Here is a 13,989-nt window from a genome sequence, read left to right as displayed (position 1 = left end):
CCACAGAATCAAACTCATCCAGTTTTGCACAATACTCATTAACAATGACCCCAGATGACAACTACAAAAAGAAATGAGAGTACGATCCCCAAATGACACACCCACCCCTTCCAAGAGAGTATTCTCTTTAAGATGGGGTTGGATTATGTCTGGCCCGAATTTTCTTTGGGCACAGGACACCCCATCCCAAGAATAACTAAAATGCGTAGAAGAAAAACCGTTTTAAAAAAATGTAAACTGCATCCCAAGCACAGCTGAGTGGCAGTATATGCATTTCTACAACAAGAGAAATACTGTGGAGACACTCTGTGTGTTTTAAGATTGCCAACTGTTTGACCTTAAATTCCAGGGCTTTAGAAAGCTCAAATCTCATGAGGAGGAGAGAGAAGCAAAGGGACATCGCAAAATACACAAGTTTAGTAAGTGCAAATCAGGACAAGAGCGTTATAAAAATGTACACTTTATTACACCTTCAGGTAGGATACAACACAAGGCCTTACAATCCTACTGGTCAAGTACAAATGTTTTATGTTCATAAAGATATTTACAAGTTAGACTGGCTTCCTAACACACTTTTTTTGTGGGGGGGGGGAAGGTCAGGGAGGGGGAGACAGAAATTGAGGGAGATCCAATTTTCACGTTCACTGTCCTTGGAAACAGACATTGCTTCCACTGACATGCTCAGAAACAGAACACTCTGGCTGCCCTTAGCTCTATTCTGTAGTTTCACCCCACTGCATTTGTGAACATAAGGAAGATTTAAATAAGACTGACAACATTTTGAGAAAATCAGAGCTACCTACACATTTTAAGAAGGGGGGGGAGAGACAGAAGGAGGGGGTGCTAAGTTCAACTCATTTCCAAAGAGACTAATGCAAGAGACATTCCCAGTGGCTTCTGCCCAACGTCGTCTTGTGCTGTTGCGTTTAGTTTGCAATGTTATAATTTCACTGTCTTGCCTACTAGCAGCTCTCACAAACATACGCTAATAAAAGAGAGGTAACGGTAAACAAAACTGTTCGGAGAAAAGGGCATTTAACAGCCTGTCTCTACTTCCTTCATGTACAAGCACAGGGTTTTGTTTTGTTTTTAAAGCAAACACGTGACGTCTGTAAAAATGAAGGCTCCAACAAAAATAGTACTTTGCAGGAGGAAAACATTTAAGTTCACTGAGAGTAGGAACTTTGCACATTCAAAATTAGCAGAGACGTCTAGTTTTTGTCTAAGCTCTCTTGGATACCAGACAGTCCCACCCCAAAATTGTACATATGTAGAACAGATATTCAAATTGCCCACAATCCACAAGCTTTCGGCACGGTTATGTTTTTTTCTGCAGGAATTTCCAGAAAAGACTCAAAAACTGTAGGCTTGTTCTTTTTAAAAAGGTTTGTCTCTTCAGATGGATGGAGACCGCAGGAGGCGTCTCCAACTGCACGCGTAGTTCCATAGTGTGCATGTATTCTCTTCCTGTGGATCATGGACCTCGCCTTTTCTCTGGTTTTTTTTTGGTCAGATTCCCAGTATCGCCCTTTGTCCTCATGGCACATTGTCCGGTTTAATAGCTAAAACACCAGACAGTCTGAGGGGCAGTCTTCAATTCATGGCAAAGAGATTTTGCCTTTTAGGAAAATGTATATAGTTGTGGGGCGGGGTTCGAAGCTTCCGCTCCAAACTGCTTCTTGGTTGGCTTGGGAAAACTCAAAACAACAGTACGAAGGACTACCTTTGCAAAATTAATAACCCAAACGTCCCCCTGAAGGTTTTACCTTTAGTAAACAACTGAATAATTAGACTGAAACGTTCCATCTGCTCTTCTTCCTGAGCGGAAACGTAACCGAACGTTGGGGGGGCGAAAAACAGATTTGCAAGCGCGGAACAAAACCGACGCATGGAACTTCCGTGAGACAGGTGTCCTTCCAGTCTCAATGCCCCCGTGAGAAACAAGGACAACACGTCATTTGCTTAGCGACAGGAATCAAACATTTCCATTTACAAATTAGGAGGGGGGTGCAGGGCGGGGAGAAATGGTGGGTTACAATTAAAACACACAGCTACTAATTACACAGAATTTATCCCACGCACACACACACACACACACACCCAAACACATGCCTAGAACAGGTATTACCTTAATGGTGAAAAATGGGAGCAAAGGCCTAGAGATGGTGCTTCAAAAAACTGTACACCAAAAAAATTTTTTTTAAATAAAACCCACCCCAAAACTCCCCAACAGGCAACTAGGAAATGTTTTTTTAAAAAAGAAAGAAAAAAAAACTTACAATAGAATGGAGACTGAAATATGGTTCGTAATTACAGATACTTACAAATCTTCACATTTATTAGCTAAATGTTGCAGGGAGTGCTTTCAACAAGTCTCTCTCTCTCTCTCTCTCTCAATCTCTCTCCGCCTCCCACCCCTTTATGAAAGGCTTGTCACAACTCAGCTTCTAAAGAAGGGGAGCAGGCCGTGTTTTGCCGGCTGCTGACGGAGCGTTGCCTTTGAAAGATACGCCCAACCCTCCCCACTCTAGATTTCCCACTGGCAGTGAAGATGAAATGACAGAACGCGTGGACAAGTTTCTACTGAAATTGGAATGCTGCCTCCTTCTGATGTTTCTGTGAGAACAGGCAGAGAGATCAAGTCTTTCAATATTTACACGCTGTGTGGTTTAGACGAGCGTCCTCCTCGGGAGTTGATTTGGAATCGAGGGTTCCCGACACAAAGTGCAGCTTCCGAGAGAGGCTCTGGGCCGCCCACCTTCTCCTGGCGGGGACCCTGCCCCTCTCTTGGCCAGATCGTGGGAAACATGAAATGCTGCGTTCCCCCTTGTTCGCGGGCGGCCTGTCAGGAGCTCAAGTGGGCTTGTTGGGAGCCTTTAATCTCACCGGAGCCCTCATTTGCACTTTGGCTTGCTGAGTCTGGCTGTCGGACGCTGCCGGCGCCTGGGCCGGGTTCTGGACTCCGGGAGCTTGGATCTGGGGGGATGCGGTCGTGACAACCTGCTGCTGTATCAGTTTCTGAGGGACCACTTGAGCAGCACCGGTGGTGGCCGGGATCACTTGGACCTGGTGCTGTCCGGCCGTCGTCTGGGACAAAGTGACTGTCTGTGGCTGAGCTTGGACCTTGGGGCGCGGAGGGGGGAGAGAGAGGGAGAAAAATGTGACATGAGGAAGCGGCCAAGAGGAGAACCGTTGGGTTGTGCCGCCCGACGTGGGCGTGCTTTCCCTGGGGAGACTCGCCTGGCTCCGGGCCTGAGGTCTCTCGCTTTTCCAGCACCAGGCGGAGACCGTTCTATTTGCCGCCGCCTTATTCGGTATTGCTCTGTGTATTTCTTTTAAAGACTATTTTGATTACATGGCTTTCCTTTTAGGCGGCAAGTCAGCATGGGGCCATTAACATGGCTGACAGTACGGGACGTAAATTAATCCGTTTAAAAGACGAAAAAGAGTAGGGTCTGCAACAAAAGGTTGCAGCGCAGAGCGCCCTGTGCGTGGTTCTAACCAGCCAGCCAGGTCTTTTTCCAGGATATTCCATTCTATCCCCCCACCCCACCCCGCTGCCACCCCCGTTTTCCCAGTATTTCCCCCATTTCCAGTAGTCAGTTGGCATTCCATAGACAAGTCCTTCACGGGCTGGTTTTTGGTTCCTGCTTAGGCTGTTTTATTCATTTATCTATCTAATTTCATTTCTATGCCGCCCACTAGCCGAAGCTCTCTAAAGGTTTTATTTGACTTCTGTAAAAAAAAAGCCATGGTTTCTCCAAGCCTGTTGAAAACCCTCCCTCTTGGGCACGGATGGTGCCGTTCGGACCACATACGGATCGGCACACAGAAAACGAGTTTGGTAGTAGCAAATAGGGTCACAAGATGTTAAACTGCAGTTGCCTGGTCTCTGAGGGTGGATCGTTTTAGCAAGCCAGGACCAGGGTCGAGGGTAGGCATGGTCGGGCACCTGCCGAGGGCCCAGTGGCTTGAGCCCCCTGGACCTGCTCCTTCTCTTCTCCCTTGCAACCTCCTTGTTCACCTTCCTGTCAACTCTGGCCTGGACAACACAGGGTGGAGGAGGAAGAGCAGGACATGCTGCTGCCTGCACACTCACTGGCTCTCTGCCTGTCAAGCAAGCAAGTGGCACAGCAGTGACGAGGAGGAGGAGGAGGAGCAGGTCGTGACGAATAGCGGCAAGAAGGCAAGGGCCCTTCTGAAAACAATACCCTGGAGCCATCACTGACCTGCAGAGGGCTGGTCATAAGGACACTGATCTTCACAATGGAAAGGAAGCAGCCGCCAGGCACCTCTCCATCGTGCCTGGGTCCAGCTCCAGCTGAGAGCCCCCCTCCCTCCTGCTACCAACTGTCACTGCAAAGGCCACCAGTGAGGGAGGAAGCAGCAGCTAGGTACCTCTCCATCGTGCCTGGGTCCAGCTCCAGCTGAGAGCCCCTCTCCCTCCTGCTACCAACTGTCACTGCAGAGGCCACCAGTGAGGGAGGAAGCAGCAGCTAGGCACCTCTCCATCGTGCCTGGGTCCAGCTCCAGCTCAGAGCCCCCCTCCCTCCTGCTAACAACTGTTGCTACTGAGGCCATCAGAGAGGGAAAGGAAGTGGCAGCCAGGCATCCCTCCATCATGCCTTGATCTATACAAGGCTATCAGAGGGAGAGGGAAAGGAAGCTGAACTTTGAGACTAGGAATCTAGCGCCTGAATTTGCTTTCTTCTTCTTTTTTCCTCCTCCCTCCCAATCCCCTTTTCTTTTGTGTCATGCTTTTTTTTTTTTTTTTGCTTCTTCTTTTTTAGATTGTAAGCCTGTGGGCAGGGACGGTCTTAAAAATATTTTTGTAAGCTGCCGTGAGAGCCTTTTTTTTTTTTTTTTTGGCTAAAGGGTGGGATAAAAGTGCTATAATGAATAAATATAAATAAATGGAGCCAGAGCAGGCCCAAGCCAGCCACCCAAAGCAGCCGTGTGGAACCAATGCGGTGCTAACTTCACTGAAAGCAAGTTCCAGAGATCCTTACCTGCTGGGACACCGAAACCACCTGCTGGATGTTGGCTACCGTCGGCTGGGGCGGCACCACTTGTGGAATCTTGGCAACCTGTAAGAGCAGCACATTTGGGGGAAGTCCTGGGTGAACCACAGGAGCTCACGTCCAGCAAATGTCGGTAGGTTCCATACGGATGGACTGGGGAGGGAGGTGTGTTGAACTGGGCGGAAAAAGAGCACCGAACAGCAGCAGGGAAAGGGGCCCTTGGCATGTGACGCTGATTCCCCAACCCCCAGAGAGGCGAGAGCGCCAGGTTGACCCGTACCTGTATTTGGGTCTGGACTTGTTGGGTTACGCCAGGTTTCTGGCCCTGAGAAAGCGACGTCGGTAGGAACTGTGCTTTAATGGCCGGCTGCGTCGCGTAGACTTTCTGCTGCTGGGCCGTCTGCTGCTGGGCCTGGACGGTGACTTGCTGGGCATTGATCTGAAACAGCCAAGGAGGAGAAGGGGCTCTCTCAACGCGCGTAGACAGGCTCTTCCCCACTTCCAAGGAAGAGGCGATGAGGCCCACAGGATTCGCCTCCACCTCGAGGAAGCTTCCAACGGCCAATTTATCTGAGAGGCCGTATTCTCCCTTATGAGCCTGCCCGTGCTTTGAGATCTTCTGGAGAAGCCCTTCTTTCAGTCCCACCATCTTCACAGGCATGCTTGGTGGGAACATGGGAGAGGGCCTTCTCGGTGGCTGCTCCAGTGCTCTGGAACTCTCTTCCCGGGGAAGCTAGGCTGGCTCCCTCCTTGATATGCTTTCGGAAGCAGGCTAAAACTTGTTTGTTCCAGCAGGACTGTGGAGAATAATTTGGTCCTCCATCTATGTTAAGGACTTATAATTTTGTTGTGTATTTTTTTGTTTTTTGTACATTTCTTTTCCTAGGTTTTACAATGTATGTTTTAAACTTTGTAAGATCGCCTTGAGGCCCAGTATTGGGCAAAAGGTGGGATAATAATAATAATGATAATAATAATAATAATAATAATAATAATAATAATAATAATAATAATAATAATTATTTATCCAGCCTCCCACATGCAGTGTTGGCAATGGCTTTAAATAAATGCAAACGGAATGGCAGTGCGGAGGAAGTGAGGGGAGAGAGACGGACCTTTTGCTGGACACCAGCTTGTCCTTGGGTGACCTGGGGCTGGATGGCTTTCTGTTGCTGGGCTGCTTGATGGTGCTTCATCTTCAGAAGATGCTGGACGTGCAGCGGCTGAGCCACCACGGTCTGTCCTCCTGCACGTGAGACAAAGAACAGAACGGGGCGCGTCGCTCTCCTGGTTCTGAGAGAACGCTCGCAATCCTGACGGATGTTAGGCGTGCATGGGGTGCATTTCCCCAACAGCTGCCCATGGCAATAGCCTGGGGGTTCAGCAATGTGAATTGCCCTCAGCAGCTATTCCAAAATGTGTACAGGTCACAGTGACTCTGCCCCCTAAGAACAGTGGGCCTTCAGCTGCTGACATGCGATATTGTGGAGAAAAGCTCCCTGGAATGCAATCCTTCAGGCCCCATCAAAATACAGGTCTCCATGAAGGCCTTTGGAACCTGGTTGATTACGGTCACAGACCAATGAATACCTGGTTGATTACGGTCACAGACCAATACAAGTTTATACCCGAAAGGAAAACACAACCAATTCAGAGTAATTAGATAAAAACAATACATTTTAAAATGGGGCAAACGTATTTTGCCCCAATCTTTCGGACAGGTTGATTTGGTAGGTGGCTTGTTTTCTTTGACACGTTCCTGTCGCAACGTAATATATTTTGTTTTACTACCATAAAGGATTCGTTTTATTTTTATCTTATTTGTTTGCACATTTTGACAAAAGCCACTTTGGCTCAAATTCTGAACAAATGCTGGGTTTGACATTTCCGTAACGAACAAAAACATCCCAGGACCTCCTGCCAGAGCTCAACCTGTTCTTGTACATGGTTTCAATCACAGCCAAACTGACAGCTCTCCTTTCCCTCGTAGATGTTGGACAGAAAACTGCACAGGTTCCTTGAGCCACTGAACATGGGCCAATCAGAGATTTCACTGTCACTAAAACACATTATGATAGAGATATCAGAGACGTCTCTAATCAAGGGAGACATTTTTGGCATCACTGCCAGGGAAGGAGAGAAGCTTGACGTGAACAGCTAGTTATGCCCAGAAGTCTTTTCTCTTTCTAATCCCCTACCACCAAACACAGACACACATACACACACACAAACCTGAGGTTCTGGAAACGGTTGAAATACCTGCTGCCTTCTGCGGCTGCCCAATAGCAACGCTAATGCCAGCGACGGTAACAGGGAGTGTGGTGACCCCTGCGGATGATACCACGGCAGCCGGAACGGACACCACTGGAGGTTTCGCCAAAGCCACCTGGGCCGCCTGCGGCGTCTGGGCCTGGATCTGGCCTTGCGCTTGAAGCTGGGAAGCAGCAACACGAGTCTGAGCAGGAAGGGACTGGGGTCATTTTACAGGCATAAAGAAAGATCTGCCTATTTGCTCGCTGGGGGTGGTGGTGGTGGTGGCGGAATTCAACCAAAGCGTAACACGCTCATCTTGGATACAGAGGAATAAAGGCCCACCTAGCTTCAGAATGTGATTTAAAGGTCCGTGTGGCGCAGAGCGGCCTAAGGAAGAGACCTTTGCTTGCACCCAGCATTTTAGGCTCCCGTCTCTGTGGCGTTCAAACCTTTTGGACCTCAGGGACATTGTTCCATATTGCTCTGTCTGATGTGCTACTCCTGTGCACTGCAGAGGATTTTGGGAAGCCTCGTGTGGTGCAGAGTGGTAAAGCAGCAGTTTCTGCAGCTGAAACTCTCCCCACAGCCTGAGTTCGATCCCAGAGGAAGCTGGTTTCAGGCAGCCGGCTCGGGTCGACTCAGCCTTCCATCCTCCCAAGGTCGGTAAAATGAGTACCCAGCTAGCTGGGGGAAAGGGAATCACGGCCAGGGAAGGCAACGACAAACCACCCCGCTATAAGGCCTGCCAAGAAAACGTCAGCGAAAGCTGGCGTCCCTCCAAGAGTCAGTAATGACTCAGTGCTTGCACGAGAGGTTCCCTGCTTTGCACATTAGCAAAGAAGCAGAGATAGAAAATGTGTGTGCGATTTGCCTGCCCTTGTTACACGGGGAGCAGCATAGGTGGACTCAGCTCCTGGGCCTCCCCAAGGGGGAAAGGTGACAGCCCCTCCCTTCACAAAGTAGTCAGAAATACAAGAAGCGGATAGACTAGGGTGACCCTATGAAAAGGAGGACAGGGCTCCTGTATCTCTAACAGTTGCATAGAAAAGGGAATTTCAGCAGGTGTCATTTGTATATATGGAGAACCTGGTGAAATTCCCTCTTCGTCACAACAGTTAAAGCTGCAGGAGCTATACTAGAGTGACCAGATTTAAAAGAGGGCAGGGCTCCTTCAGCTTTAACTGTTGTGACGAAGAGGGAATTTCACCAGGTTCTCCATATGTACAACTGACACCTGCTGAAATTCCCTTTTCAATACAACTGTTAAAGATACAGGAGCCCTGTCCTCCTTTCCATGGGGTCACCCTAGGATAGACAGTTAAAGCTGCAGGAGCTATACTAGAGTGACCAGATTTAAAAGAGGGCAGGGCACCTGCAGCTTTAACTGTTGTGATGAAGAGGAAATTTCACCAGGTTCTCCATATATACAAAGGACACCTGCTGAAATTCCCTTTTCAATACAACTGTTAAAGATACAGGAGCCCTGTCCTCCTTTCCACAGGGTCACCCTAGGATAGACAAGTCATGGATTTGTTGAGAAGAGATAAGTCTGCTATGCATTAATAATAATTTTATTTCTTACCCACCTCTCCATTTGGTTCGAGGCGGGGAACAACAGCCTTAAAGCCAAAGAGGCCACCCTTCCATTTACAAACTTTTTAATTTAGCCAAAAAGGGTGGGGGGGGGCAGGGGAGATTATTACGTGTTTTATACGTAGAAGTTCAAATCCTTACTGCTCTCTGAGAGCTACTGGATTCTGCCGTTCAGAGCATCAGCTATGCGTCCCCCATTTTGCAATAGTTTTTGCAATAGTTTTTGCAATAGTTTATTTGCAATAGTTTTTGCAAAATTATGCACAGCAAAAGAAGGAAGCGGCGCTCAGGTCTATTTTCTTCCTGCTGTGCCATAATAGCAGAGCTCTCAGTCAGAAGTCGACTGGGGACCGATTCGGGATGGGGAAGGCAAAAAGAAGGCGGCAGCCCTGCATCACGCAACAACAGCTTCTGGAATCTGCTGCCAGGAGATGCAGCAAAGGCTTAGAGAGCTCAAAAAGGGGATGAGGCAAATCCATCAAGGAGGAGGAGTCCTATCAACCACTACGACGGCGACGTGGAACTAGAAGCCACCATAGCTGCATGGAAACGCCACGCTTCGAATACCAGTCGCTGGGGGGCAAACGCAGCGGAAGGGTGGTTCTGGCATGCTCTGCTAGTGAGCTTCCCAGATATGACTGCCTGGCCACTGCGGGACAGGGGATGCTGTGCTAGGCAGGCCCAAATCCAGCCCAGCAGAGCCCTGCCGGTTACACGAAGGCTGCCACTAGGAGAAGAAAGAGTAACTCACAAGGCGGGCCACCTGGAGGTTTGTGACCGTGGTGCCGGTGAGGACTGCCCCTGGCCTCGGTGCTGCGACAGCCGTGAGCTGCTGGTTTTGTTGCTGCTGCTGCTGCTGCTGCACCTGGACCTGAGCTGCCTGCTGCTGGGCGCCGGGCTGGGCCTGCTGCAGCTTCTGCTTCTGCAACTTGATGAGCTGCTCCTGAAGGGGGGGAAACACACGTCTCGGGTTGGGTTCTCCTGTTTGTCGTCTGCTCACAGAGCTCTTGATCATGAGCATTCTCCACACCACCCACCCACCCATACACGGCTTTCGGTTCCGACACTTGGTTTTCGGAGCCAGGAGAGGGTTGTCTGTTGTCTGTCTCTGCAGGGGCCACCAGTGAGGGAGGAAGCAGCAGCCAGGCACCTCTCTACCGTGCCTGGGTCCAGCTCCAGCTGAGAGCCCCCTCCCTCCTGCTGTCAACTGTAACTGCTGAACTTTGCAACTAAGATTGTAGTGCCTGAATTTGCTTTCCTTTCCCCCCTCCTCCTCCTCCCTCCCAATCCCTTTTCCTTTTGTGTCATGTCTTTTAGATTGTAAGCCTGTGGGCAGGGACTGTCAAGAAATACTTTTGTAAGCCGCCGTGAGAGCCTTTTTTGGCTGAATGGCGGCATAAAAATCCTTAAATAAATAAATAAAAAATAAATAAACCAAACCCTGTGTTGCTCCAGAGGTCAGGATTAAGAACCAACAGGTGGAAATGGCAGGGAAGCGGATTTGGGCTGAAGACCGAGAGAAACGTCCGAAAGCTGTTTCGTAGCGGAGCAGTCGGCGGACTCTCCATCGTTGTGGCCGTTTCAGTGGAGGCTGGACGGCCACCGGTCAGGGGATGCTGCAGGCTGCACTGCGGATCCCGCACGGAGCGGGGGGGGGGGAGTTGGACAGCTACTGCCAGAGGTCTGAGCTGACGCCCCGCAGAGGACTTTGGGAATTCGGCTGAGCATTCAAAGCCCTGCCTTAGGTATCCAAGTTGAGCCCCACAACCCCTTTGAACTTTGGGAGCAGCTGCAGTTGAAAGCAAACGAAGAAGAAGGAATGGATACAACCCTCCAGCCGACGCTGGCCTTCAGGAGCATCTTCCTCACCTGCGATAACTTGCCCACAGCTTTAATCTGGGCTGGCGATTGGGCCTGAGCCTGAGCCTGGATCTGGGGGACTTGCACTTGGGCTGCGGCCTGCTGTTGCTGCTGCTGCCGGAGAAGCTGGAAGTGTGCAGGGGTGATGGTCTTTCCTGAAAGCTGTACTCCTGCTGGAGCTGCTGGTGGGAGGGTGGGGGAGGAGGGAAAAGAATTTTAAGACTTTCTGGCTTGGCATTACACGCCCCAAGTTTCCAGCCCACTGCTCCCTTCCTCAGAGACTGAAAGAATTGGGCATGTTTAGCCTGGAGAAGAGAAGATTGAGGGGAGACATGATAGCACTCTTCAAATATTTAAAAGGCTGTCACACAGAGGAGGGCCAGGATCTCTTCTCGATCCTCCCAGAGTGCAGGACACGGAATAACGGGCTCAAGTTACAGGAAGCCAGATTCCGGCTGGACATCAGGAAAAACTTCCTGACTGTTAGAGCAGTACGACAACGGAATCAGTTCCCTGGGGAGGTTGTGGGCTCTCCCACACTAGAGGCCTTCAAGAGGCAGCTGGACAACCCTCTGTCAGGGATGCTTTAGGGTGGATTCCTGCATTGAGCAGGGGGTTGGACTCGATGGCCTTGTAGGCCCCTTCCAACTCTGCTATTCTATGATTCTATGATTCTATGAACAGCCCTCCTTTCCTTCTCTCCCCTTTCTTCCTGGCTTGAGGCAAACCTCTTCTAAGATGGTGCAAAACACTCGCCGTTTGTCTGGAGTTGAAATAATTAAACTTTTAAAATAATAATAATAATAATCTGCTGCTCAATTACTTGGGGGCATTTGTTTAGTTTAGATCAAAAGATCTGCACTGATTAATCTAACACAGGAGTGAACAGAAGTCAGGCTTGATGGGTCACTTTGGTATTTTGTTATTTTTACTTTGCTATAATCTGGAGATCCACCAGCTAGGACACGATGCAAAATAGTGACACAGCAGGGGGTGGGTGGGGGTCCTTTACACTTAGAAATAAAGGCCAGGGTGCCTCTGAGCCACCACGAGAGAGAAATAAATAAATATAATAATAATTGTAGAAAAGGAAGAGGAAAAGAAAGAATATACTCCACTAGCTATGGAAGTTAAAGAACTATAACGACAGGGAACGGTCACAATTGTTCCATTCGTCACATCAGTCACTTGCATCACATCCAAAAACTACACAGAAAACTTTCAGAAACTGGGCCTGCCAAAATACACCCACACCAACATCCAGAAAGGAGCCCTACTTAAAATGCGTTCAACAGTCAGGAAATTCCTCAATCAGTAAAAGACAGCATGACTTCGCAAAGTCTAGAAAAACCACCACGAGCGAGAAGAGAGGGAATACAATAATAATTAATAACAACAACAACAATTATAGATGGCGTTATCCATGTCTAAGAATGAAACACTGCTTAAAAAATAAAACGGTGTAAAATTAACACTCTTTTACCTGGGGTGACCTGAGTGACCAAGGATCTCGCCTGGGTCTGGACAGGGCTCAGGTTAGTGGTGACAACAGCTGATGCCGTCACGGACGTCACTGCTCGGACCCCAGGGGTAGATGCCAGGGTTACCAATTCGGCAGCTGCAGCAGGTGCCACAGCCGCTCTCTGCTGGGTATGGACCACCTGGGCTGCTGCGGTCCCTCCCGAAGTCTAAAAGGAAGGAGAGCGCGATGAATCCTCGCAGCGTTTGAGTAAGACCAGCCCTGGCCCAGTCGCTTGATTCAGACATCACAGCAAGCTGTGGTTTGCGCTGGCCGCACACAGAAACCCAAACCGTGATTTGTGATCCAAAATGCGCAAGAGGCAAAGCGGGCCAGTTCAGACGACACGCTTAAGCCCATGGTTAGGCCGCTAACCCTTTTGCAGCAAAGGGTTAGTGAGCAGGTTTAAACCATGGTTAGGCTAAGTCACGGTTCATATGAGACGCTAAGCCATAACGATAAACTCAAAACGCTTAACGGTGTCATCTGAACAGGGTCAGCACGGTTGTAGAGCTGTTCTTCTGCTTTCACCTCCCTCCCTCTCAACTTCAGGACTCCCTTCTAGGTATTTATTATCCCTATCAATACTGATTTATTGCAACGGCAGCGGCAAACCACCCTGCTATAAGGCCTGCCAAGGAAACGTCAGTGAAAGCTGGCGGCCCTCCAAGAGTCAGTAACGACTCAGTGCTTGCACGAGAGGTTCCTTTCCTTTCTTCCTACATTTATATACCGCCCCAGAGCCGAAGCTCTCTGGCGGCTTACAAAAGTTAAAAACAGTGAACGTTAAAAAGTATACAAATTTTAAAACCATCAAAAACATAAAAACAACGGTATCCATTTAAAAACACCAGTTCTGGGGTCCATTAAAAACAAATAAACCAAGCATTCTTAAATGCTGTTAAATGCCTGGGAGAAGAGAAAAGTCTTGATCTGGCACCGAAAAGATAACAGAGTTGGCTTCAGGCGAGCCTCATCGGGGAGATCATTCCATAATTGGGGGGGCCACCACTGAAAAGGCCCTCTGCTTTTTGCCATCCTGCGAGCTTCCCTCGGAGGAGGACCTTAGACGTTGAGCGCAGTGTACGGGTAGGTTCATGTCGGGAGAGGCGTTTCCCCCATTTTGATTTAGTGCCACCGGACTTTGATTAAAGCCCCTGCTCTGATTCAATGCTAAGAGTGACATGTTGGGGATTTGAATGTACTCACTGCCAGCGTTCCAGGGATAACGGGAGAAGCCAGCCTTTTGTTGATGGGCTGAAACGTAGTTGCAGGGACTCCGCCCACGGTGTTCACGATCACATTCCCGCTCACTGTGGCTGAAAGAAAAGCCAAGGTCACTCTAGGACCACAACGAAAACAGGCGCTATCGTTTCCCCCCCCCCCCCAACACTTTGCCGTGGGAGGTGCACCTTACCTGTCTGGATGCTTGTTCCAGTCACAGAGGTTTTCATTGTGCCAGCCTGGCCAAAAGACAATTTGCGTTAAGAAGAGAATCATGATCAAAACCGATACTACGGAGGTTCACGAGACCTACACGCTCCCAGCTGCATTATCTGAAGCAACTTCATGAGAATTAGATGGAGTCCTAATAAACTTCACAGGAACTCAAGCTTTTTAACTGAAGAAATAATACAGCATACACACAAATTTAGCCACAACAACAGATAAAAACTGCAATGGGTTGTGTTGCTTATTATACTTCCCAACGCTGTTAAAGATTTAAAAAACAAAACAAAACTG

General features: G+C 49.0%; 1 protein-coding gene across 5 annotated transcripts in view; it reads right to left on the bottom strand.

Annotated features, from left to right (window-relative positions):
- Positions 1 to 444: 444 nt before the first annotated feature.
- Positions 445 to 13,989, bottom strand: part of EP400 (E1A binding protein p400) — an 83,501-nt gene continuing 69,956 nt past the window's right edge. For 3 of the 5 annotated variants that reach the window (XM_063144237.1, XM_063144238.1, XM_063144241.1), the window contains 10 exons: positions 13,664 to 13,709; positions 13,456 to 13,565; positions 12,211 to 12,415; positions 10,737 to 10,909; positions 9,619 to 9,810; positions 7,254 to 7,476; positions 6,137 to 6,267; positions 5,302 to 5,460; positions 5,010 to 5,087; positions 445 to 3,123 (listed from right to left, as the gene is read on the bottom strand). In XM_063144237.1, coding sequence (XP_063000307.1) covers positions 2,854 to 3,123; positions 5,010 to 5,087; positions 5,302 to 5,460; positions 6,137 to 6,267; positions 7,254 to 7,476; positions 9,619 to 9,810; positions 10,737 to 10,909; positions 12,211 to 12,415; positions 13,456 to 13,565; positions 13,664 to 13,709 — 1,587 coding nt within the window. In that variant the 3' untranslated portion in view covers positions 445 to 2,853. The remainder of the gene's footprint in view (positions 3,124 to 5,009; positions 5,088 to 5,301; positions 5,461 to 6,136; positions 6,268 to 7,253; positions 7,477 to 9,618; positions 9,811 to 10,736; positions 10,910 to 12,210; positions 12,416 to 13,455; positions 13,566 to 13,663; positions 13,710 to 13,989) is intronic. The other 2 variants (XM_063144239.1, XM_063144240.1) reach the window with 1 other exon arrangement.

The sequence above is a fragment of the Elgaria multicarinata genome, chromosome 18, assembly GCF_023053635.1.
Source record: "Elgaria multicarinata webbii isolate HBS135686 ecotype San Diego chromosome 18, rElgMul1.1.pri, whole genome shotgun sequence".
In the NCBI taxonomy this organism is placed as follows: domain Eukaryota; kingdom Metazoa; phylum Chordata; class Lepidosauria; order Squamata; family Anguidae; genus Elgaria; species Elgaria multicarinata.
Note: the sequence above shows the minus strand (reverse complement) of the source record. Positions and strands in the feature narration are given on the sequence as shown.